Here is a 24,336-nt window from a genome sequence, read left to right as displayed (position 1 = left end):
TGAAATTCAGCACGATGTGATATTAGTTGATTGTACTCAATGATAAATTGTGGTACCAAAAATTTCAGATATTTCAAGCACTGGTGAAATGGATTCCTGTCGTTTACTAGGCTATTTTTGTTGAGTTTTCTAAGCTTGTTAAAACTTTTAATCAATTTGTAGAACTCTACGCCTTCACTCAATGTTTCATTGATTCCTTTTCTCAAGAAAAAATCAAATCCTAGGTAAAGTGTATGAAATAAAATCTGTGGGTTTTACGGCTGATTTCCAATTTTTTCCCAGCTCTGCATGCAGTAATCATTATAGAGTACAGTGCAAAACAAGAAAGGAGGTTCATCAGTGTCTCAGATAAACATTATCTTCATGTAACTGGGTTAGAGCATCAGTGATTTCTGGCTCAGTGACATCATGAGCAGCTCCCCTGGGACAAGGTACACAGTCACTCAGCTAGAAGGGATGTTTAAACAGAGTAGAAATAATAGATTACTTTTGCTCTTCCTAATTTTATTAGTTTTAAAATATTAAGTAAAGGTCATTCTGGCTAGAAGCACAGTATTTGCTGCTCCCTGAATTGCTGTACCTAGCTGTAATTTTTGCTTTCTCTTCGCTCTAAAACGGCAGATTTCTTGTGGAAAGGTCTGAATTACTAGAATTTAATTTCACGTCTCCAAAAGCTATAAAAAAAAGATAATCAAGATGATAGAAAGTTAGCATTTTAGGAAAAGAGTATGATAACTTCCTCCTAATATGAAACTGATCCATTTGAGTTTGCATTTTAAGCAATAAACCAAGGAGAGATGCTCACTCTGGTTCAGCTCTGAGTCTGTAGGCAAGGGGAACCTTTAGGCTGTTGTCTCACTAAAACAAAATCTTTAGATTTTCTGTCAGCTGGGGAACAGGAGAAATTTGACACAATCAGCATAGCCTCAAGTAAGGGACATTTAAAGCATGTTTTGTATTTAGCTGATAGATTGAAATCTCTTGGAAGAAAAGTGTTTCTTGTCTATGGTGCATGTCAATTCTATTCCAGCCTATTGTGCAGGAGAAAGAAAAGCTTTGTGAAAATGACATTCTGTTGTGTGCTGCAGACACGAGGAGCACCTGAATGTGTTTTCACACTGCTGAGCCCTGGCCCAGCAGTGCAGAGGGCTCAGGATGTGGAGACTGTGCTCTCCACAGCCACCCAGGGTATGGGTGAGCTCCATGGGGATGCTCCACGTCCTTTCCAGGGTGTGGGAAAGGAGCAACTGATGAAGCAGCTCTGACACCATCTTGAGATTTGTTGCATGGTGTGTTGTCTGCTGTGCAGTGAAAGCCCTTTGGTCTCTCAGATTTCTCCAAGAGGCTCTGCCAATGCCTGCTGTGAAATTGGCCTTCTTTTTCCTTGATAACACATTCTCTGTGCTGCAGGGGCTGGTGCTGAGTGCTCAGCCCAAAGCATCAGTTGTGTGTTTCACTGTGAGCCTTTCTGCTCTCAGCCCTAAAAACCAGTGCACTTGGTATTCCTCAGCCTCCTCCTGGCGACAGGGCATGGGTGGCCCAATGCCCAGGATTCACTTCCACTCCCTGTCTCATGGACCAGTGCAGGGAGGGATGGAGAGGGGTGGGAAGAGAATTGACTCCAGCCTTGCATGATCACAGGCAATACTGTCATGCAACTCTTTCCTGAAATAGGAAAGCTCCATGTTAGCAAATTATTATTTTCAGCTGTTCTGCAGAAGGAGCAGAGCAGCACGTTTCCTTTCCCCCAGGGATCTCAGGGATAAGAAAGATCAATGGGGTGATGCTATGAAGTTTAACAAAATCCTGAATCTCAGCCCAGCTGCTCCCTTTGAAAAGCAAACTCCTGGATAAGATGCCAAAAAAATCTAGTCTACAATTTTTCCCCCTCTTGTGATGGTGTCTGCAAATCACTTTTAAGGCTTATCTACGTCAGCTCTTATGTCATGAAGTTGTGTTAATCCTGATTTTTTAAAAAGAGTTTTGTGATCTCTATCTCATTTCAATTCGTTTCAACGATCAGTCAGACCTGAGACCTCATTCTTAACCTCAGCAGTTTAGTTTGCCTTCTAGGTTGATGTAATTTTCTTCATGGAGAAATCAGTTTTGTCGTTTTCAAGTGCCACATTTCTTGTGCTGTATTTCTTGAGAAGTTTCTGCATTGTGGCATTTCAGTATCAAGGCACAATTTTTTTTCTCTGAAATTGATGTGATAATAAAACTGTAAAGGTGAGTGACTTTGTAGATCTGCATTTATTTGCAAGGAGCCACTTTGTTAAATTCAAGGTCCTTTAACATGTGATGGAGACATCACATATTTAAACTTGAGAGTTACCAAGAATTGTTTGGGTTCCTATTTATATATTTTTTTTAATTCCTGCTTTGGTATTTCTCTTTATGCCTGAGTCTCTCAGCAGAGAATTTCTGCCATCATTCTCAGCCTGGTAGTTGGCACCTTTCTTCATGATCTGGGCATGTTGCTCCAGCCTAAGAAAACTTCATCTCCATTGCTTTTTTATGACTAGTTTGAGTGCCAAAGTAATTTTTCTTGTTCTGGTAATTCTGTATTGAGCATATTTTGACCACTCCTGATTACTTTCTTGCTCCTCAACCAGCTGTTTCCCAGGCATTTTGTCTTTCAGAGAATTTTTTTCCCAGTCAGATTTAGGCGTTGTTATTTTGGCTTGGGTAGCTTCAGTGTTTTTACCACTTAATTCCTTTCAGCTTCCTACCTCTCCTGATGCCATTTTAGAGACCACACAAAACTGCACACTGACTTTGGATGCTTCCTGAGCTGTTTGATGATACATTGTCAATAGCTGAGAAATTTCTGAACCAAGGCTGCTTCACCTTGCTTTAAAGGTTCTTATTTTTCTGGCTGATATTTTCTGATATTTTCTTTCTTTGGCTGTAATCTGAGAGGCAACTCATATATAAATTTGATTTATTGTCACTTTTAAATGGCTGTAATGAAGGAAATGAACATGGGGGATATGGACTTTATATACTTAGGGAGCACATCTCACAGACATTGAGTCTTTGTGGGATTTCTTTTTTTATTCATTGCTGTTTGTAAGTTTCCTAGAGTTACGAATGTTGATTTCATCCCTCATAGAAATGTCTCTTGCAGCTCTGAACCTTGACCTGGTGCCCAGAGGCCAATCTTTCTGAGCATTTATAAAGATTGGCTTGTAAAATCTGTCTTACAGAGGTGCCAGACACCTGACCTGTTATGTAGGCTAACTGAAAGAAGGGACATTCCTTTCCTTTCTGGTGTCACATTTTTCATGTCCAGTTCTTAAAATAATCTTAAAATAATTCCAATTCCTGAAGAGTCTTCCTTCTGCTTTCCTAAAAGCAATGGCTGTGGGTGAGTTCTGGTGAAAGGCCAGAGAATGAACAGGTGAACAGTTTCACCTTTTCATGTCTGGAGAGTGGAAGAGTCAAGGAATCTACTATTACATAGCAACTAAAGATGATTTTCTATACCTCATGGAGCTTAAACCTGTATTTTTAATAGTATCAAATTCTAATCCTAGGTCTGCATATTTATATTTAAGATTTCTTTAACTGCCTGCAAACTATGGATTCTTTTTGCCAGAGAGCACCAATCTTTATCTGGCTATGAAAGTTCTTTATGACTGTAATCACTTTCTCGTGTCGTGTGTCTTTTTATTATACCCTGTGGTGCAATAGAGAAACCTTTTTTTTTGGTCTTTTTTGAACCAGAGACATTTCAACTAGGAAATTTCCACATAAATTCTTTTAGTAGGAGACAATATAGAAGAACACACGTTTGAGGTAGTAAGTTCCCAATAGTCTTAGCACACAGGAGGTAACTTCTCTTGGTTTTACATAGGAAGCTGTTTTCAGTATGCATTGGAATTTCAGAAGGATCAATAGGAAGATTGTGTTTGAAAAGCAAAGCACTATAGACACATAGAGGTGTGTCACTGGGAGATCCACTAACCTTCTAGAGTCTCTGGGAGATCAGCAGATGCTCTGAAAATTGAGTTTGGACATCCTGAGCTGTCCAGGGATTGGACCATGGTTTCTTCCAAGTGCCAAGGGCTGCTCTGCTGGGATCAGTGGCTCAGACAACCTCTACTCTGTGACCATACCACAGTTCCTCACTACCAGAGTACTTGGATGTGATCCCCCTTGGAGCTTCGTGGCTAACATCTTTTGGACAGGTGACTCATGACTACTGCAGAAAATCCCAGCCCAAAGGCTAACCCTGATCCTCCCCAGTGTGTGTAATGTGGAACAGTGCAATAATTCAGATGGGAGGGACCCTAGAGGTCATCTAGTCCAACACCCTACACAAAGGGAACCCTAGAGGTCATCTAGTCCAACACCCTACACAAAGGGAACCCTAGAGGTCATCTAGTCCAACACCCTACACAAAGGGGACCCTAGAGGTTATCTAGTCCAATATCCTACACAAAGGGAACACTAGAGGTTATCTAGTCCAACACCCTACACAAAGGGGACCCTAGAGGTTATCTAGTCCAACACCCTACACAAAGGGGACCCTAGAGGTTATCTAGTCCAACACCCTACACAAAGGGGACCCTAGAGGTTATCTAGTCCAACACCCTACACAAAGGGGACCCTAGAGGTTATCTAGTCCAACACCCTACACAAAGGGGACCCTAGAGGTTATCTAGTCCAATATCCTACACAAAGGGGACCCTAGAGGTTATCTAGTCCAATATCCTACACAAAGGGGACCCTAGAGGTTATCTAGTCCAATATCCTACACAAAGGGGACCCTAGAGGTTATCTAGTCCAACACCCTACACAAAGCATGGCTAACTTCAAAGTCTCAGGGCAAGTTGTCACTATTCATTCTTATTGCTTGAAAAAGTAATTTTTTAGTATGTTCTGCTTAACCTTATTGGGAGCCCCTTCATTAAAGGGTTTCATTGTGAAAAAATGTAAAGAAATATGTCCATTTATTAACCAGGCAGAGAAACAAGCAGAATATTGAAATATAACATTTTTATTGGTGAAGAATGGTTCAGATAGAATTGTAAAAATCCGTGTTGTCATCAGTTTAACACAAAAGCTGGTCATCAAAATTTAAATATGTCTGAGATTCAGTGTGATTTAATATTATTTTACAGTGATTTAAGTGAGAAGTGGAAGTTAATAATTCCGTTTGGATTTTTTTTGCTGTCTATGTAGGAACACTAAGTGTGTCTTAGAATAACTCCTAATGCTGTGTTTTAGCTCTCTGAATTAAATTGTAATGTGGCTTGTCTCCTTGAAACAGATGAAATACAGCAGATACTGTGCTTGGAACTCACTTTATTGCTTTATATTTATTATTGATTTCTAAAGTCCTTATAGCTGAATACTTTTCCTTGTAGGCAATATAGAAAGATAAGTGATTTTTAATTTAGGTTTTCATTTCTATTTTCAGGGATTGGATTTTGCAGCCTTCACAGGGCATATGTTTGTGGGTATATGCCTTGTTGTTCTGGTCTCCTTTCCTTTTCTCAGACTCCTTTACTGGAACAAAAAGCTTTACAATAAGGAGCCAAGTGAAATTGTTGGTAAGTGTGAGCATGGAAACAATATTACTGTCATTACACTGAATATGTGCTAAATGGAAACTGAATAGAGCTCAGTGCAATGTTATCTTCAAACAGAACTGTTAGCTCTCCTTCAGTCTCTGGACATTAATTTTTCAACTAATAATTTAGATTTTATTTTTAGTTGTGATATTTTCTGATTTTATAAGTGGATGTTTTTCTGGTGCTAAGATTGAGGTTTCAACATGAAGTACTAAACATCTTTCAAAATTTGCAGGGATATTTTGCATCATTTGTTATAGACACAGGCTTGAACCCCAGGATGTCCTGTATTGCAGCAGATAACATCTGCTCCAGCTGCTGAGTTCACCAAGTAGCTTTAGAAATACCCCAAGTTTCCCTTACGAGAGGCAGAGTGAACTGGTGGATTCCCTCACTGCTGGTTTTCTTCCACTGGATTCTTTCAGCAATCTTTTCCTGGTCAGTGGTCAGTGAAAGACTTTTCATCAAAGCAGAACTTTTCCAGTTCATTCCAGCTTGTCTCTGTGATTCTTCTCATCCTAAATTTCCCTGGTGCATAATTTCTGCAGTTCAGTGGGACTGAATCTGTGTCTTTTGATGTCACTCACCTCAGTAGTCTCTAGAAGTTTTGTTAAAGCTGTTTCAATGACTGTTGACTGTGTTGGCCCCTTTTTGTCTTTATGCTTTTATGTCTTTCTATTCAGTCATTTTGAAGTCTTCATCATTGTTCTAGGGCTTCTCTTTCAGTGATGAAATTTAATAACAGTCCCCAAATGTTCACAATTTCTTTACGAGGTAAGATATAATTCACCAAGTATAATTTCTTAGCAAGCTTTGTACAAAGATAGTCAAGAATAACTGTTTCTTCCCTGGGACTGATGCTTTTTTCATTTTTGGCTGCAGAAGATTTAGGGTCCAGGCTTCCCCTGACCATGCAACATACATTTCAATGTATTGTATGATGTCTCTGAACCTGTGTGTTTGGCACCTGTTTAGCCTGGGGAGGACAATTTTTTTCAATGTATTGTATGATGTCTCTGAACTTGTGTGTTTGGCACCTGTTTAGCATGGGGAGGACAATTTTGGGTACAGTTGATATATCTTTGCTTCATTTGTAACCTGTGGAGAAAAATAAGTACTTTTAAAGACTAATGCAGCTGCCTACAATAGAACAGCCCCCAAAAGTTTAATTCTCTCTTTTGAATTTAAGGAGAGTCCAAGGTGACTAACTCAGTGGCAAAGATCTTCATGATAGGTAACTCATTTAGGCAAAATGAGTACAACTTGTAGTGCCTTGTGTTGTTCCAGGGAATATTTGCTTTAGGGGTAGGATTTTATTAAAAAGGCAGAAGTGACAGTCCTCTCCTCAGTGGATTGTACATGTCTCTTGAATTCCTTCTGATAGAAGGGTCAGAGAAGAGATTTCACTGCTTAGGAAATTCTTGTGAAGACATTAGATTTCGAGGGACTTCAGCCCCCACTCAGCACAAGGTGCACTCACCTTACCTGTTTATGTCTCTAGGGGATGAAGTTTTTCCCAGTATTAAGATCCAAAAGATTTTTTGAGGTGTTTTAGAGGTTTTACTACTTGTTTTCTAAGAGAATTAAGGGGACTTATCCTGTCTTGCATATATCAATCTGGTATGAGATTTTCATTTTAAAGCAGCTGAGGTTTTCTGCACCCTTAGAGATCTGAGACAGAGAGCAAGAGAATTAAAGAAGTTACCTCAATCCCTAAAATGCCTAGGTTCTTCCTCTGTGGCAAATTTTTCAGAAAGCCATCAAGAATCTCCTTTTTCTACCCTGTTGTACCCTGGAAGATGCTGCAAGAAGATTTTCTTACCTTGAAAATTTGCTATATACTTCTGAGTCAAAGAGAGAAAAGACTTTCTTTACCAATAGGATACTTCTGTCTCACTTCAATTTATGCTGCATCAGTTTCCATTCAAATAGTCTCTGTGGCAAATTTTTCAGAAAGCCATCAAGAATCTCCTTTTTCTACCCTGTTGTACCCTGGAAGATGCTGCAAGAAGATTTTCTTACCTTGAAAATTTGCTATATACTTCTGAGTCAAAGAGAGAAAAGACTTTCTTTACCAATAGGATACTTCTGTCTCACTTCAATTTATGCTGCATCAGTTTCCATTCAAATAGTTTGAATTTTATGTGCCAGGAATTTTTTTTTCCTTTAAGAGAAAGTAAGTCACTGAAAATTGACAGTGCTAACACATGGAAAGGGATGCTCTCCTCTCCTAGCCATAGATGTGCCTTAAATTTGTCAATCCCAAATAATTAATGTTGATTTTTTGTCTAATAGGAAGACATCATTACACAAAATAAATACGCATAAAAAACTCACTAATAAACATTGTGATCTGTATCATGAGTGGATGATCTTCCTACTTGCCTGGTCAAAGTCAGTATTTTAAAGAGGGATGAAAATGCCATGAGATAAATAATATCCACTCCCAACTTTTCTCTAATAGACCACTGAAATGCACCATCTGAACATTGTCCTCTTGCTCCTCCTCTTCTTTGTGCTGGTGGGGTAAGGCTGGAAATGAGCTGACAATGTGTGTTTGCACTCACTGTCCCAGGAGAGTGGGATGGGAGATTTGGGGTTGCTCAGCCTGGAGAAGAGAAGACTCTTGGGGAGAACTTATTGCAGCCTTTCAATAATTAAAGGAGGCTTATAGGAAAGATGGGGACCAACATTTTAGTAGGAGCTGCAGTGATAGGACAAGGCATATGGTTTTTAACTAAAAAAGGGTAGACTGGGACTAGATGTAACAGTGCCAGTGGTGAAACACTAACAGGTCACCCAGAGAGGTTACAGATGCTCATCCCTGGAAACACTGAGGATCAGAGAGGATGAGTCTCTAAGCAACCTATTCTAGTGGAAGATGTTCCTGCTCATTGCAGAGGGATTGGACTAGATGACCCTGATAAGCCTCTTCCAACCCAAATCTTTCTGTGATTCTATGATTCTAAACAAAGATGTTCAATACGGAGCAAGTTCCTACCTACTCTACACAGGGCTCAAAAATAAGAATCCTTTGAGGAACAGATGATCTCTGGGAAAGGAATTATTTTTATCTTGAGGAGGAGAGGAACCCTTGCCACCTCCCAGAAAAAATCCTGTGTAATTATGCATCATTATATGTAATGATTACTTTTCTTCGTTGCCTGGAAATACATTATTGTGTTCTTGGTATTCAGCATTTTTTTGTAACTTCCCAACTTTCTTATTTAAAAAAGTTAATCTTCTTTTAATAATTTATTATTTTCTAATAAAAAGCATCGCTTCATGAACATTTCTATGAATAACTATTATGTACTTATATTATCTTTAAAAGTACCTCACCAGGTGCCTTAAGATAAGTAATATCTAAAGAGTCAGAAAATTCATTCTGCCAACTGTAAGAAATATTGGTCATGATGTAATAGCATCATGTTGTGCTAAAGAGTCAGAAAATTCATTCTGCCAGCTGTAAGAAATATTGGTCCTGATGTAATAGCATCATGTTGTAAATATATATTTTAGAAAATCATTTTATTGACATTTTTGGCTATAAACCTTTAGAGCAAGTGTTTTGGATTTTTAAGAAATCAAATGTGCACGACAATTTATTTGATTAATTTGATCAGTTCAGTTTGTCCACTGATGTAGTATTTTTGCCAGTGAGACACTGTACTGGTGAAACACTGGTTAGCATATTTTCCTCAATTCATTTCTTGGTAGCCTTTGTTAATTGCAGTTTAGTCTGTTCAGATCTAGCAGCTTCCAAATCAGTAGACCATGTGTCCTTAGAATCAGCTGTTGGTCCATTCCTGTCAACCTAATCAGTGGCTGCTCAATTAGAGCAAATGCTGGAGAGCCACTCATTCTATTGGAAATTTCTGTGGAAGGGGAAGAGAAAGAGAGCAACACAGCTCATTAGGAGACATCTGCCATGGTTTGGGTTTGCAGAATGGGCCCCAAGGAGCTCCAGGGCTCCTCCACCTCAGGGGGCAATGGTTCTGTGCTAACCTCCCATGGCTTGTTTGAAGCAGCTGTTTTAATCAACTAAATCCCATCCTTCCCTCACCCTGGCCCCAGTTAGCAATTAAACAAGAGATGTGAGATTTAATTGGCATATTATTCTACTCAGATTTTGTTTTCCATGTACACCATGTGCTTTGAGGGTTTTTTCTGTTGCTTTGGGCTACATAGATTATTGAGAATGGAGAAGCACTCATTCAAAAAACAGACAATTCTTTTATTCTGAAGATACATTGTCAGCTTCATTTCAGTGATCTGTATAACCAGTGTCTTTGATCTGTTGGCTGTGGCACCTCTGCTGCAGAAAATATTGCAGGTTCCTTCTCCAGGAACCACTATCTACCTGCAATGGCTCGAAGTGAGGCATATCACAAAAATAAAGAACCTGAAGAGCTCACCCATGAGAGAGAAAATCTAATGCTTTTTCAGAAGGAAGGGATATTTTGAGGACTTTTTAAAGTGTGTCTTTCAGCTGATGAACCTGCACATTGTCGTGTGTGATGCAGGAAAAGATGCTAGGGTTAGAAGAGTAAGATACAAAGATTTAAAAAATGTATATATCTACACTTTCCCGAAAGAAAATGTAAGGGGAAATAATAATACATGAGTGTAAGAGGACTTAATCTTACTGTTCACACTCCCCTTCTCCCTCATAAACTTGAAACCAAAGTTTTTTCTTCCCCTAAGGGTTAACAATAATCTTAACAATACAATTATTTAGTCCCTGAGAAGCCTAACAATATTCTACCTGAGCTATCAAGCTGTGGAGATGTGGACATCAGCATTTGGAGAGGCTGTTTATCCCCAGGAGAGGGTGGCACATGGTCTGGTGCCAAGCATTATTATTGCCATTTTTGCCAAACAGGATGAACTTTCTCCCAGCACAACAACTTCTTTGGCACCAGTTCCCCATTTCTGCTGTGTTGCTTGCTCTAGTTTATGATTGTTTCACTGGCTAAAAGAGAGATCCAGCCCTGAAACAGGAGTGACACTGCCAGGAGAGGGAGGGAGCACATTATTCCCTCTGGTGTGGCTCACTCTCTGCAGCAGCTGGGCAAATCCTGATGGTAGTGTGAGAGTCAGCATGGAAAGCTGAAAACAGAAGGAATTTGCTAATTAATCATAGTCATGTGTAAAGTGCTTAATGTGTGAAAAACATGCTGTTGTTTCCCACAAGGTGAAATGTGGTAACCAGATGAGTGAACAAATCTGTTTCTTTCTTCCATGTGGAGCCTTACAGATGCTTCCCAAAGGGAAGAAAGGGGAGAGGAGAAGGGGAAAAAAGAGATACAAAATCAGCAGTGAAAAGGTAGAAAGTCTAGGGGAGGACAGAAGAAGGGGAATTATAACTAAGGGCTGTCAGAGGTGCAGATGACAGGACTGTGCTGCCTGCAAGACATCAGGCACTGCTCCTGGATTTAGAGCACACACTGCTCACATCAGGACTTGTTTGGTGTGAAGCTGTGCCAGGAATGGCAGAGCTAAGAGGATGATTGAAAGAGAAAACAAGGTAAAACTGAAAACCTCGTTTAACACCATAGCTGGTGAGTTTTCCCCTCTGTGTGCCCTAGTGCTCTGTGTGATTTGCCAAGCTCAGGCATCCTCAGCTGTGGGTGTAGCTGTGCAGAAGGTACAGCTCAGTGCTCTGGTTGTTACCTTGGCCAGGTGAATCCCTTCACCCCTCTGATGTGCCTGCCTGGGGAATGGTCCCAGCACAGGAGACTCCAGTCAGTGGGTTAACAGCTTTGCTGTTCTCTTAGGGCATGGGATGTCTGGGTGGTCTCTTCATCCTCTAGCACAACACTTCATGCTGTGCCCTCACACTGTGCCCTGCAGTGTGATGCAAAACCTTTGGGTTTACTGGTGGGGAAGAACTGCTGTGATGCCTTGCAAGAAAGCCCCAGTGCTGCTCCAGACACTTTGAACTGGAAAAAGCTCCCATAAAATCATAGCAACATCCAGCAGGGTCTCTCAGCAGCAAAGAGGGGGCCCAGAAATGCAGCACCAGTACATGTGCTGCTCTGGGTCAAGCAAGAAGATTAGGATGATAATAATGTCCAAAGAAAGGAATATTTCAAGATGTTTTCAAGCATTGGACTCCAAGCTCAGTCTGGATGGCAGCTCTGCAATATGCACTGCACTGTCCCAACCCAAGATGCTCATTTCATTGCAATATATGGAGAGCATTTTAAAATCTTGGAGAACAACGTAAACAGTAAAATGTGAGTTGTTTGGATTTTTTTCTCTTTTCTCTGCAATCCAGTTATGTATGTTAACAATGAATAGCAAATAGTTAACATTTAAATTCTCCTACTGTGGATATTAACTTGCTAAACTAAAGGATGCATCTTTCCTAGGAACCATCTTGGTATCTAACATCATATCTTTCTCGTCCATGTTGTGTCTTTTATTTGAGAGAACTGTAAGAGTTCCATCTCAGAGGAACTAGGTAGTCTTAATATCTCTTCAGACATTGTGTATATTCTTTTTTTACATATTATATCAGGATCAACCAGGGTCATGGCTTTATGTTTGAAAATGTAAACCAAAATCTGTCTTTTTATTATTTGCACCTTTAATAGCACTCCCACTGATCAGGACTGAAAATCAGTGTAGTTATTTACTCAGCACAGATCGAAGACTTTCATATTTTTAAATATTTTAGAAAATTTTATGCTTAAAATCCTGTATCCTTTGAAATGCTTTAGGATGGATGGAGTATTCCCCTTGGAAAGAGGAAAAGATTGATCTGTCTTTTCTTGTCCTCAGATGATAAAAATAGTATTCTGACACTGCAGAACAAGGGGAACATGACAACCTCATATAATTAGCTGAGTGCATTGCTAATGTAGCCATCACAAGAAGGCAGCAGCAAGATTACTTTAGGTGTCTTATGCAGAGAGAAAGTATAATAGAGTGTCATTTTGAATCAATAGAGCAGCACTTCACAATTTATTATACACATTTTTCATGGAAGGAATCAGTACAGAAAAATCACTGTTGGGAAGTAAAACTAAAGGTAGGGACACCTCTTCTTTCTGCTACAGCCTTGTGAGCCTCTGTTCTTGTATACATACCACAACTGAAATGGTTTACAGACCAACACTGGGGGGTAAATCCCAACCTTTGCATTAACAGTGTTTTGGTGAAGCTATGACAATTTCTTTTGACTTTAGCCTGATGGTTCTGAAGTTCATCAGAATGTCCTGATAGAGCTTAAAAGAACTATTTAGGTTAATGTAACATGTTATCTGTGCTTGCTGCAAAAAGCTTTCACTGTGATGATGTTTCAAATACAAGTGTAACCTTGACAGATTTTAAATTACATTAGAGGAGACAAAACCTTTTGGAACAAGCCAAAAGGGAGTTGTCCTCTTGAGGCTCAATGCAATGATTAATTTTTTCCTTAACAGTACTTTGGGAATACCACCTTGAAGTGGTGGCTTGCAGCACTTTTTCTGGTTTTCCTTCTATTGAAAGGACAGCAGCAGTAGTTATATTTTGTGCAAAATGTTTGATGATTGGAATGTATTCACTTTTGAGCAGAGTATAGTGAGTTGAATGGAGATTTATTTTTTTAAAACTAAGACTTGTACTTTGAGGGAAAAGAACAGGAAAATTGGTTTTCATTGGTAAGTCTGGCAGTCTGAATAAAATCTTTTTGATAGTGAGCAAACTGGGATTATTTGTCTAGATTTCACACCTGAGGGAAATATTCTGAGACAAACCACAGTGCAATTTTAGATAAATGAGTGCTCAATATACTTGACTCTTGATTTCCCGTGACCCTGTGCCGTTCTTAGTGCAACACAACAGAGTGTTGTGAGCACATTAGACAAGTGTTAATGAGCACACATGGAACCAAAATATATTCAGATTCCTGTTTTTTAAAGATGGGGAATTGTGGGAGAGGAAACTAAGGGGCAAACCCACAAGGACTGAAATAAATTTGTGGCTCTAAGTCTGACTTAGGAAGAGATGAGAACAGACCCATATCACCTGAGAGAGACAGATCCATCTGTTGTTCAGGACAAATCAACTGCAGAGCAATGTGTGTCTTTATCAACCCTCCTGATATGTTAGGAGAGGTCTAACCCCCTTTAATATCTTTGCATTACTCTGTTTGAGTCTTATGTGTCCATCATAGATATATTAAATTGACTATTCCTTTATCAAATGCAGGAGTAAGTTCGTAGTGTTGTAGATTTTTTCAGTAGCTAAAATGACAGAGGGAAACCCAAAGCACAGTGAGGAAAACACTCCAGTTGGGTTTTGAAGCAGAAGCAGAAGAAGAAAACTTGCTGATTTGCAGCTTTCTGAGCAGGCTGAGTCCTGAGGCTGCAGCCTGCCCTGCTCACCCAGAATGACTCCTGGGAGACCATGGAGTGTGGCACCCTCTGAACTCTGCGTTTCTGCCCAGGCTCAGCTGCTCTGCCTAGGGATGAGGCTGTGCTGCAATTCCTGTGCGATGGGTGACAGAGGGGCATTAGGTGCCTGCTGACCAAATGGGGCCTCAGCTGGTGGACTGAAATATTATTATTATTATAGAAATGCTCTGTGCTGCTTTATGCAGCTTTGGGCAGGTTTCTTGCATTCTGTTGCAAGTATTGGGCTGAACAAGCAAAGCATATTTTGTGGTATTTTGGAGGCCTTTATGCTTGTGCTGCCTCTGGGAGAGGGGCATGAGTTGCTGAGATGGAATATCCCTCAAGGTGAATTTTTTCTACTCTTGGGTTTCACCTTCCGGATTTAGTTTCTGCACTTTTAGAGTGGAGGTGACACCATCTAATAATGCTTAGAGGATTGATTACATAATAACAGGGATTTAAAAATTACTGAAGGTTATAGTTACTACTACTAGGTTAGGATATAATTCCTGATACTTAATTTGCTTTTCAGTTAACATTTATGCAGAAGTATTCTCATTCTGAGAAGTTAGCTAAGAAAAATATTTGCTTTACTGAAAAGAGCTAAGCTACAGCAGCATGTGGAGAAAAAAACAAACCCCAAACATTCAGAGGAACATGCTCTGCGTGTTAGTCACAGCCCAGCAGAGCAAACTTGTGTTGCTTGCAGCAGATAGTGAATGTATTTAGTGCACTTGCAAGTGAAATATTGCCATTTTATGGTAATTCTTATCATCTCATCAAGGTTGGTCATGCTCTTCTGAGTATCTTCAATTAACAAAACTGGCCTTTTCACATTCTGAGACTGGGAATTAATTACACTCAGTTTTTGAGGATGTCTTTGTTATTGGCAGTTGGGTGGGAGGGAGTGTGTGATTATTCAGCTGAAAATCAATCTGACTATTAATTGTCAGATTGCAGAAATAATAATATGCATTTTTTAATTAAATTTAGTATTTTATAAAAGGCATAAAGTCTTTTCTGAAATGTCACAGTCCAAGTAAGCAGCTGAAATTCCATTAAACTCAGTGGGTCCAGGATGGCATATTTGTGGTCTCCACAGCAAATATGATAAATGACAAAACTGGAACAGATTAGCAACATAGGGTTTAATGTGTTTGATGATCCTTTATTTGATCCTATAACTAAGCCAAAAATTATTATTTTCTTGTTGGAAATGGACTTCCTGTGGAAAAAGAAAAAAAGAGAGGATAAAAGGCAATTTTAGTGAAATAATAATGCTAGGTTTATTGCTGTGGTGCCTTGTGGGCTTTATGAATGTACCACGTTCACAAAGATTTTAGTACCATAATGAGCTGAATTCCCAGACTGAGCTGCAGCTCTCCTGCCTCATTGGACTCCAGATCTCTGCATACTGAACTTAGCTTGGCTCCTAGCACTGTGACCATGCTATTACAGCTGCAGTTACATGTTTAATTTATCTGATGTATGATAAACTGCCGTGGCACCAATGCCCATTTCAGTTACAGCAGTGGTAGGATGGGTTGGTTAGTAGGCTGACCCACCACAAAGCTTCCCCTGTGAAAACCCTGGAGGTTGGGTTTGTTGGGAGAGTGAGTGGAGAAATCTCACCCTGGTGTAACGTGACCATTAGGCCCCACCTGAGGAGGAGAGAGGAGTTTATGGACGTGGAGAAATGTGGTGTGAGACTTCCCCATTCAGTGGCAGCCAAATGCTGCCCTTGTGCTGTCCTGGCCAGAACTTCAGAGTGATTGGGGAGACTCTGCAGTTGCACGAAGCCTTGTCCATGTGTAACTTAGTATGCCATAAAATATCAGATGTCCCCAAGCTCTGGGGTTGCTGCCCAAATGGTTTTGCAGACATAAAATGGGAGAAGTGCTGCAAGATGCAAAGGATTTTGGCCATGTTCAGTGTTACTGCTGGCTTCCAGGTCCTGTATTATATTTACTTCAAGACAAAAGCTGCTGCTAATACATATGTAGCACCTGATGCCACAATTGGCTTTTACAATAAGAGTGTGCATGAAAGAGAAATAGGAGAAACATGCTGTGGGATGACCTAGAAAACCTCTTCACGAATTATTACTTCAACAGGAGTCACTGTATAAAAGATGTATCCACGGTTCTGATTTTCAAAGTACAGTTTACTCTGAAGTAAATTCCACAGCAGGTCAGATGTTCACAGCCTTGGGATGTTTGGAAAACTAATGACTGAAAAATCAAGCATGCACTTGCTGTACCTAAAGACACGATCAAAGCCGTGTGAAGACACGTGTTTCTTTTTTAACAGAGCCCAGAAAGCACCAGGCTGACTTTGCTCAGCCTGGAGATCAGCCCCAGGGCACTTGAGATGTGGAAGAGGGATCTGCAGCTCTGCTTTGCACTCTGTGGGTTTGTCTGTGGCACAGAGACCGTGAGGATAACTGCCTCTTTCAGAAGGAGAGGAGATGAAGATGCTTTGTCTGAAAATAACTGGGGGGGATTTGCATCTCGTTTAGATGGTGAATGATTCAGCTTCCCTCTGTCAGCAAAACCCTGGGTGAAATTTCAGTGGGAAGGAATGGGGGAAATGCTATAGCAGGATGAAGAGATGTCATCAGAAAAGTGGCAGCAAAGACAAGCTGTAGGGAAGTAGAATAGAAACTGGATGAGCATGAGCATTTGCCAGAGAAAAAGACAAAATGACACTTTCCCTTGGACTGATGACAGTTTCAAAGCTACAGCCTAATCGACCTGAAAATCATGTAAGAAAGCAGTGCAGAAAGGACATTTTGCTTTTTCCAGGAGAGTGGAAAGTCACTGCTGATGTGTTTGTGTGTGTCACAGATGTTGATGCAAAACTAAACGATGACCAGGGGGTCTCCACACAAAGTCATAGGGATCCTTTGAGAAGCAGGACATGTGTCTGTTCTAACAGAACTTTGTGTCAGATTATGTTCCTGGCAACAATCACCAAATACATTACAAAGATTCTGCAGCTTTTTGATACCTGTGGTTCAGGGATGAATCCCTTCTTGGAAGAAAAGCTGTACCTGAGCACTAGGTGTTTAATAACCCAGGAGAGTCACTGGATTTTTATTTTTATATTGTTATATTTCTGGTCTTGCACTGTAAGACTTAGGCAAACATTACCACTCTGATGGCTGTGTGCTCACCGATAGACATGAACCATACAAAATATAAGTCAATTGCTGTTCAGATCACTTGTTTTTTTTTTGTGTCAAATAATCTGGCTCTGGACACACTTTTGCTCTTAAATGTTTGAGCTCTGTCAAGTCTAATTCCTTCTCATGGTCAATCTTTACATGATTCACTCTGTATTATCATTATAAATACTTAGTCACAAAGGAAAGTGGGGAATTAAACACATTTAGTGCTCTTTTTGATATCAGATACCATGAACCACTAGGGATTTGCAGCAGAAAATGTTAACATCACTGTCTACATCAAAATGTCTTTAAATTTTTCTTAAGTTATTACATAATTTATTTTTTTTATAAATAATTGATATAGTTTGTTTACATGATTCAAAGACTCCACAACCATTTTTAGGATAAGAGTAATTTGCTGACTGAACAGGGATCTTAGGATATGAAGCTTTGAGTTCCTGACACATGTCCTCAATGACATGAAATTTGAGAGGAACAGAAAAGAAAGGTGAGGAAATATCCTGTGGCTTCACCAGGAAGCACTTCCACCAGTTTCTGAGTCAATATTCTGGTTTTGTTTCTTTAGTGATTTCCTGTAAAAATCAAAGCTTTTTTTCCCAACATGCCCAGTTTAACATCCTCCTGGACAGGAACAGATGCTTTTTGGTCATTCTCCAAGACCTCAGCAATACTGGGAGAAAAAAAACCAAACTCAAAAAGAACTGAAAAACCTGACAAGAATATGGAGTCTGATTTGGAAGTGTTAATGAGTCTGTCTGAACTCACACAGGGTCAGGTATCCCCAGGTCAGCCAGAGACAGTAGCTGTGCTTACACATATCTTCAGTGCCTAAATTCAGATCCTCTTAGGAAACCTCTAAAATGTTCTGAAACAATATTCCATAAGACAGTCCTAAATTTCACTTTTGCTTCGGTAAAATTGCTTGTATGACCACAGAAACCTGCTGTCTGTTCTGAGCACACAAAGGAGCATTTGCTGCAATTCCTGACTCCAAAGTGACTCGTGTCTCGTTAGCACCACAATAATGTAGAGCGACAGCTCATTTTCTGATGAAAAATGAACGGGCTATGATTTTAGCCCTGAAGCTTGTGGAAGGCATTAGCAAGCATTTGAAGACAGAACTTTTCTTTCCTCGCAAAAGGACTTTCAGACGAATTTATTTAAAACTTAAAAAACGTTGATTTATTTTTCGTTCCCTTCAACTTCGCTATACGAACGGGAAGCAGCTTCCTCAGTGGAAAATTGTTGGGAAACCATACCAATACTTTGAGTCCAGGGCACATGGCACATATTTTGTGCCTCTCTGGTTTCCTATGCCTCGGACCTTGCGCTGAAGGGTTTGTGCTCCTTTCCAGAGCTGAAACACGAAATCTACGTGTGGAGACTGACTGCGCAGCGCATTAACCCTGCCAGCAGGGAGGAGACTGCAGTCAAGTGCCTCCTGCTGCAGAAGGTGCTGACGCTGGAGATGCTCCTGAGGAAGAAGCTGAGGACGTTCCACAGGTGAGCAGGGCACAAGGACAGGCTCAGGTGTGGGTAGCACCCCCAGGGAGCTCCTGCCCATCCCAACCTCCAGCAGCAGTGACACTGTGGCTCTGCTGGCACCAGGGGTGACATTTCCAAGGGCTCATATCTGGTCATTTTAGTGGCATCTAAAAGCAAAGGTTTCCAGGATCTTCTCTGGGATGAGGTCTATATTCCTAGCTCTGACTTGTTCAGGTGGGTGTTGGGTCAGATATGAAGAGCTGCCCCCAGTAAAACACAAAGTATTTTAGGATGGATTGAAAGGCCTAGATATGTCAAGTGGCTTTTGGTTTAAAAAGAACACAAATATTGCATTACACTTTTCCTTGCAGTTGTGGCTTCGGTGTAGTTAAATGCTGTAATTTCTTTATTTTTACTGAAAAAATTCGTGTTTAGTGAATGGTAGAGTGTGAAAAATATGTTGCCAGTGAATTGCTGTGTTTTAAAATGATTTCATGATCAAATTTTCAGTGTGAACCTGAGAGCAGACGTAATTATCTGTTTATGTATAGAAAAGAAATTAATATAACTAAGAACAACCAAAATTATAGCCTTGTTTTGTTTACCTTCTGGTAAAACCAGGTGTTATGCCATGGAATTTGATGACTGAGAAGAGCACTGATAAGTATTTTTAATGTGAATTGACTAGAGTGAAACAGAAATAATTAATTTTAATTAATAAGCATGTTGAATGGTATGACCAAGGAAATGTAAATCTGAGTTCTTACACTAATCCAGTAACAAGATTGTTTATCAGAATTTTTGCTGACATTGCATACTTTGAATTGAGTGACAGTATTAATACTTAAAGACAAGAGAGGGTTTTAAAATTGCCTCATTTTTGAAAGATTCTAACAGATCATCTAAACGATACGATACTCGAAGGAAGACACTTCTGAAGTTTAAACAAACCCCCTACATTTAATCTTGAAAATCAGGGTCCCTCCAGCACATCTCCAGCAATGTAAGCAGTCATTAGCATTACCAACAGTGCTCTTGGACTGCAAACCCCAAGGCTTTTTTTGCTGGAGGGCTGACTATGTCGGTAACATGAGGAAGTTATTCAGATCTTAAAAACTTCCTTATAAAATGCAAATGTGAAACATATGTGTTCTGACTAGTTGATGTCAGCCCATGACCCTTGTTTTGTCGCAGTGGGACACACTCAGCAGCTCCTGAGGCTATTGAGGGAGCTGCACATTGCATATAGCCAGATCCTATCCCGAGATCCACAGCCTGGAGTCCTTCCTGCTCCTTCCAGCCTGTGCCTCTCGCAGTGAGCAGAAAGTTTGTGCATCAGTGGAGCTTGTTACGAAAGTGGAGTCTTCACTGAATGCCATGGGAGTTTTGCTGTTGGCTGTAAGGCCACAACTCCTTCATGGTATGAGTTACTCCACATGGGGAAAGACATGATCTCTATGTGATGAGCAGGATTTATCCCAAGACTCTTGGCAGAGCTCTGATTTCACTCTGGAAAAAAGCAGGTGTCGTTTTCTTTCAGGCAAATTTCACAAGAAGATAAAAACTGGGAAACGAATATCCAGGAACTCCAGAAAAAAGTAAGTAGATGGCAGTTTTTTCTCAGTATTCACGTAAATGAAGCTATGCCTTTATATAGAGATAGTGCTTGGAATCTAGTGGAAATTTAATAACTGTCATAGCAGGACAGTTGGGAGCCAGGATCACTGGCTTCTCAGTTGGACAGAGCTGCTGAGCCACTTAGTGAGGTTTTGCTAGGTTTTATACCTCTGTTCCTTAGAAAAATATGACTTAAAGAATCAGTAAACGATTCAGCAGTGTTTTCTTAAAATTTTAATCCATAGGCAGAAAGGCTCAGAAGGTGTCAGTAGGTTGTTTCTAGCCATGAAGAATGATGATAGAATACTCTCCTAATGTACCCAACACAGATTCTAATTTGCTACACTGTCTGTGACATTCCTTCTTTTATTATTCAAGGAGGGATAAACCACTTGCATAAATCGTGTTCTCCTAGCTATGCACACATTGGCACCACCTAAGTCCTTATGAAGCTGAGGAGATGTAAACACTGTAGTGGGATTAATGTCACCTGAATTTAGTTGTCTAAATGTCAGAATCTGTCTCCCTCAGTGGCATCACTAATGAATCCAGGCCCATGTATGAGAGCTCAAGTCTTTTACCGGGTAACCAGTCCTAGATGTCACACCAAACCAGAGCAAACCCAACAGATTTTCTTACTAGGTTTTACAACTTTTTCAAGGCATTGCATAGGAGACAAACTTTAAAGCACAGAGACTTCCTTGTACTTTAGTAGAGCTTTAAACTATGTGAAACAGGAGAGGAACTCAGCCTGGGAGATGATTCCCTGGGCTGGTGGTGGAAGTGAGGTCAGAGCAGAGAAGCAGCAGCTCCAGGGAGAGCTCTGGGTCTGAGGGTGAGAGCGTGAGGAAGGTGGCACAGGGAGGCAGGAGCCAGGCACAGGGATAGGACTTAGGGGACCTCTAGGGTAGCTGGTAAGTTTTCAAAGCATACATAAACCAACAAGGTGGTTTTGTCCAGGGTCATGAAGCCACATGCATTTCAATCTAATTCTCCTGCTGGAATGGAGTAGAGATGGGGGTGGCTAAACACAGCTGAATGTGCAGCAGGTGCCAGATACTTGTCTCTCCTAAAGTGCATTGGATGGTTTTTTATAGATACACACAAAATGCAGATCTTCAAAACGATTTAAGCAGTTCTGTCTTTTATGCTGAAGAGGAATCCCCAATGCAGGAGCAGCAGTTTGCTCTTCTCACATGCTTTTGGGAACTCTATGCATAATAAATAGCTCCTTCTTTAATAGACTTACCAATTTTTTCACCTGTCTCTCCTTCTTTAATATAGTTATTAATTTTTTTTCCTGTCTGTCTACAGCACAGAATAACAGACAAAATTCTTCTCATCAAATGCCTGACTGTGCTGGGATGTGTCATTCTTATGTTTTTTCTCAACTCATTTGTTCCAGGCATCTACCTAGATCTGGGTAAGTTTCATAGCTTTGTTCTCAGTAAAACAAGCTGCCTCCCTGAAAAAAGCTAGTCCTATCTTTCTGAGTCTGGACCTCTTCAGAAGCTTTTTTTCCATATGCCTCTGTCCTCACAATTGCACCAGGTTAATCAGAACAGCAGTTTCTCAGAGTAAGTTTTCAAAACACAGTCACGTCCCAGTCACCCCAGGAGGAGTAACAGAGTGCTCATTACTTCATTTCCCAGAATTTCCAAAACTAATGAGCTGGCCAAACATTATGAAATTAGAAAACTTGACCTTAGCATCATCACACTGTAGGTTTGAGTGGATGACCAAGATGCATTACAGAGCTCAGAAAATAATCCCTCCATGGAAGAACAGAGAAGTATTCTGGCATTATTTCTGGAGTATAGAAAGCTCTTTGAATAAATTCCAGTCTCCATTACTTTATCACCACAATAAATCATTTCCAAAAATAAAGCCAGGAAGACACTGTGTACGTATGAAATTAGAGTAGCTGTCTGCATTCTTGCTATGTATAGATATGTGTGTGGAAGTTTTAACACAGCTAGTTGTATCCCTCTATGAGGACAAGCTCCACACACCCCGAAAACAGAACCAAACCAAACCTCACATTTACCTGAAGGGCAGTCATAGAACCTACCTGTGCATTGGCCAATAAAAAACTAAAAATCTTTTTGTTTGTTGAGTACTTCAAAATTATGGAATATCAGATTCCTGTTTTCTCATGCAATCTGAATTTCTCCACTATGTACAATGGGTGAAAGACAGAACAGCTTTGAAGAGGAATAACTCATTATCAATAAATCATTGACTGAATAATCATAGACACAGATATTGCTTTGACATTTATTTTTGTTGTGCACAATGTAGAGCCAGTCATAGCTCTGCAGTGGTGATTGGGTTGTAAGCAAGACCTTTTGTGTCTGCTGCTCAAAGAGTATTTACCATGGAAATGGGCAACTTCAGCCCATGAAGATTAAGAATTTAAAAGGGATACTGATGTACTATAACAGCAGAAATGCTGTATTACTATGGTGCAGGGAAAAGCAGAAAGTGGATATTTGGAGGTACTTGAAGTCATGGTGGCTAAGAACATAAGAGAAGCATTCACAAGGACAATTTAAGAAATCAATTTATGCCCTAAATGATTGGCACTGAACCATGTAGGCCTTCTTGAAATAAATTCAGCACCTATAAGTGTTTTTGAAAAGCCATAGGCAGTCAATAAAGACCAAACAGCACAGGGTGCATATACTCCTGGTAAGATATTCTTTCAAAACTGCAAAGCAATTGGAGTCAATACTAGAAGAAACATAATAACTGGTGATCATTTTTTGTCCTACTTTTTGCCAGTAAAATAAGTGAAAGCAAGTGGAATGTTTGGCAGTGTAGGTTTCTGGTATTCAGTAGCTGAATAACAACCTTGAGAGTAACAGGGGCTGGATGTGTTGTGTATAATTTCTTCTGCTCTGTGCTCATGGCAAACCTGTCAGAGTCATGAGTAAATGTTCCTGAAGCATGCACAGCTCCTAGTAACACTCTCAGAGCCTGCAAACTTCCACTGGCAAGTTTACAGGTTCCACTAGTTTGCAGGTTTGCAGGTTCTCATTGGTGATTCCTGAATTCACTCTCTTGGTGATAACTGTCACTTATTTATCATTACTGAAGTGATTACTGCTGTGAGTCTCTATGGATTTCAGTCCTCCAGTGCATGGAAATGCATTTCTTAATATACAGTACATCTTGTCCTCTGATGGTTTGGGTAAATTTTTCAATATGTTTTTCTCATAAAGTAAAGAAAGTAGATTGTAGTTCAGTGTTTAATTTTCTACCAGAATAATGGTTTATACAGAGGCTGAAGTGTTAGAAATCTAATAACTTTATATTGCATTGGGTAGAGCAAATTAGAAAGATTTTAGAATTCGTTATCAGTCCTCAGCCTTGATACAATTTTTTCATTATTAACTTGGAGTCATTAATATAATTTGAAGGTACTGACATTTTAATTTAAATAATAAAATTTGCATACTTAGCTGCCTTTTAAAATGCAGAACTCCTTCCTGTTCAGATTTCTTGTACCTGCTCATTTATTAATTTAGCCTAATTCTGTGAAATATCTATGTTAATAAAAGTTTAGTACTTGAGACTTTAAATAAACAGTTACTACAATCTTTAAGATTCCTGCAGTGCTTTCATTTGGCCCCAGGGGAATTTCCGTGATAAAAAATGTGAGAAAAGATGACAAAGGATGAAAGTAAAGCCCCTGTGGGGACTGTACCTGGCTCTTATTTTGACTTTAACTTTTAGGCAGGCAAGTCTAGAGCTTTGAGCTATAATGAGATCCCCCCAAAGTGACAAAAAATGCAAAAAATAATATAAAGCAAGATTTTGGTGAAATAACAGCTAGATTTATTTATTTTTTACTAGAAGATGCTCAAAACGACTGGGTCAGAAAGAAGACTGAAGTCAATTTATAGCCTAATTCCTTCTGGTTCTGTGGGGCAGGTCCTTCCTCTTCGGCTTGTTTTCAGTGCCTTCAGTGAGCTGCTGTGAGCTCTGTGCAGCTCCTTCTGCTGTCCATGGAGAGAGACCCACGATCTCTGCACTCCTGCAGCATCTGCTCCTTCCCATCCCCTCACTCCTG

At 40.0% G+C, this 24,336-nt stretch overlaps 1 protein-coding gene across 1 annotated transcript in view; it reads left to right on the top strand.

Annotated features, from left to right (window-relative positions):
• OCA2 (oculocutaneous albinism II) overlaps positions 1 to 21,684 on the top strand; it is a gene marked incomplete at its 3' end in the record, with an annotated part of 87,373 nt that extends 65,689 nt beyond the window's left edge. Inside the window, exons 14-17 of the mRNA XM_009084916.1 lie at positions 5,429 to 5,561; positions 18,515 to 18,662; positions 20,185 to 20,242; positions 21,576 to 21,684. Of these exons, the coding sequence (XP_009083164.1) occupies positions 5,429 to 5,561; positions 18,515 to 18,662; positions 20,185 to 20,242; positions 21,576 to 21,684 (448 nt within the window). The remainder of the gene's footprint in view (positions 1 to 5,428; positions 5,562 to 18,514; positions 18,663 to 20,184; positions 20,243 to 21,575) is intronic.
• Between the last annotated feature and the right edge of the window lie 2,652 nt (positions 21,685 to 24,336).

This window comes from Acanthisitta chloris, unplaced genomic scaffold, assembly GCF_000695815.1.
Source record: "Acanthisitta chloris isolate BGI_N310 unplaced genomic scaffold, ASM69581v1 scaffold13101, whole genome shotgun sequence".
Classification (NCBI taxonomy): domain Eukaryota; kingdom Metazoa; phylum Chordata; class Aves; order Passeriformes; family Acanthisittidae; genus Acanthisitta; species Acanthisitta chloris.
This window is presented reverse-complemented; position numbering and strand designations above follow the sequence as displayed.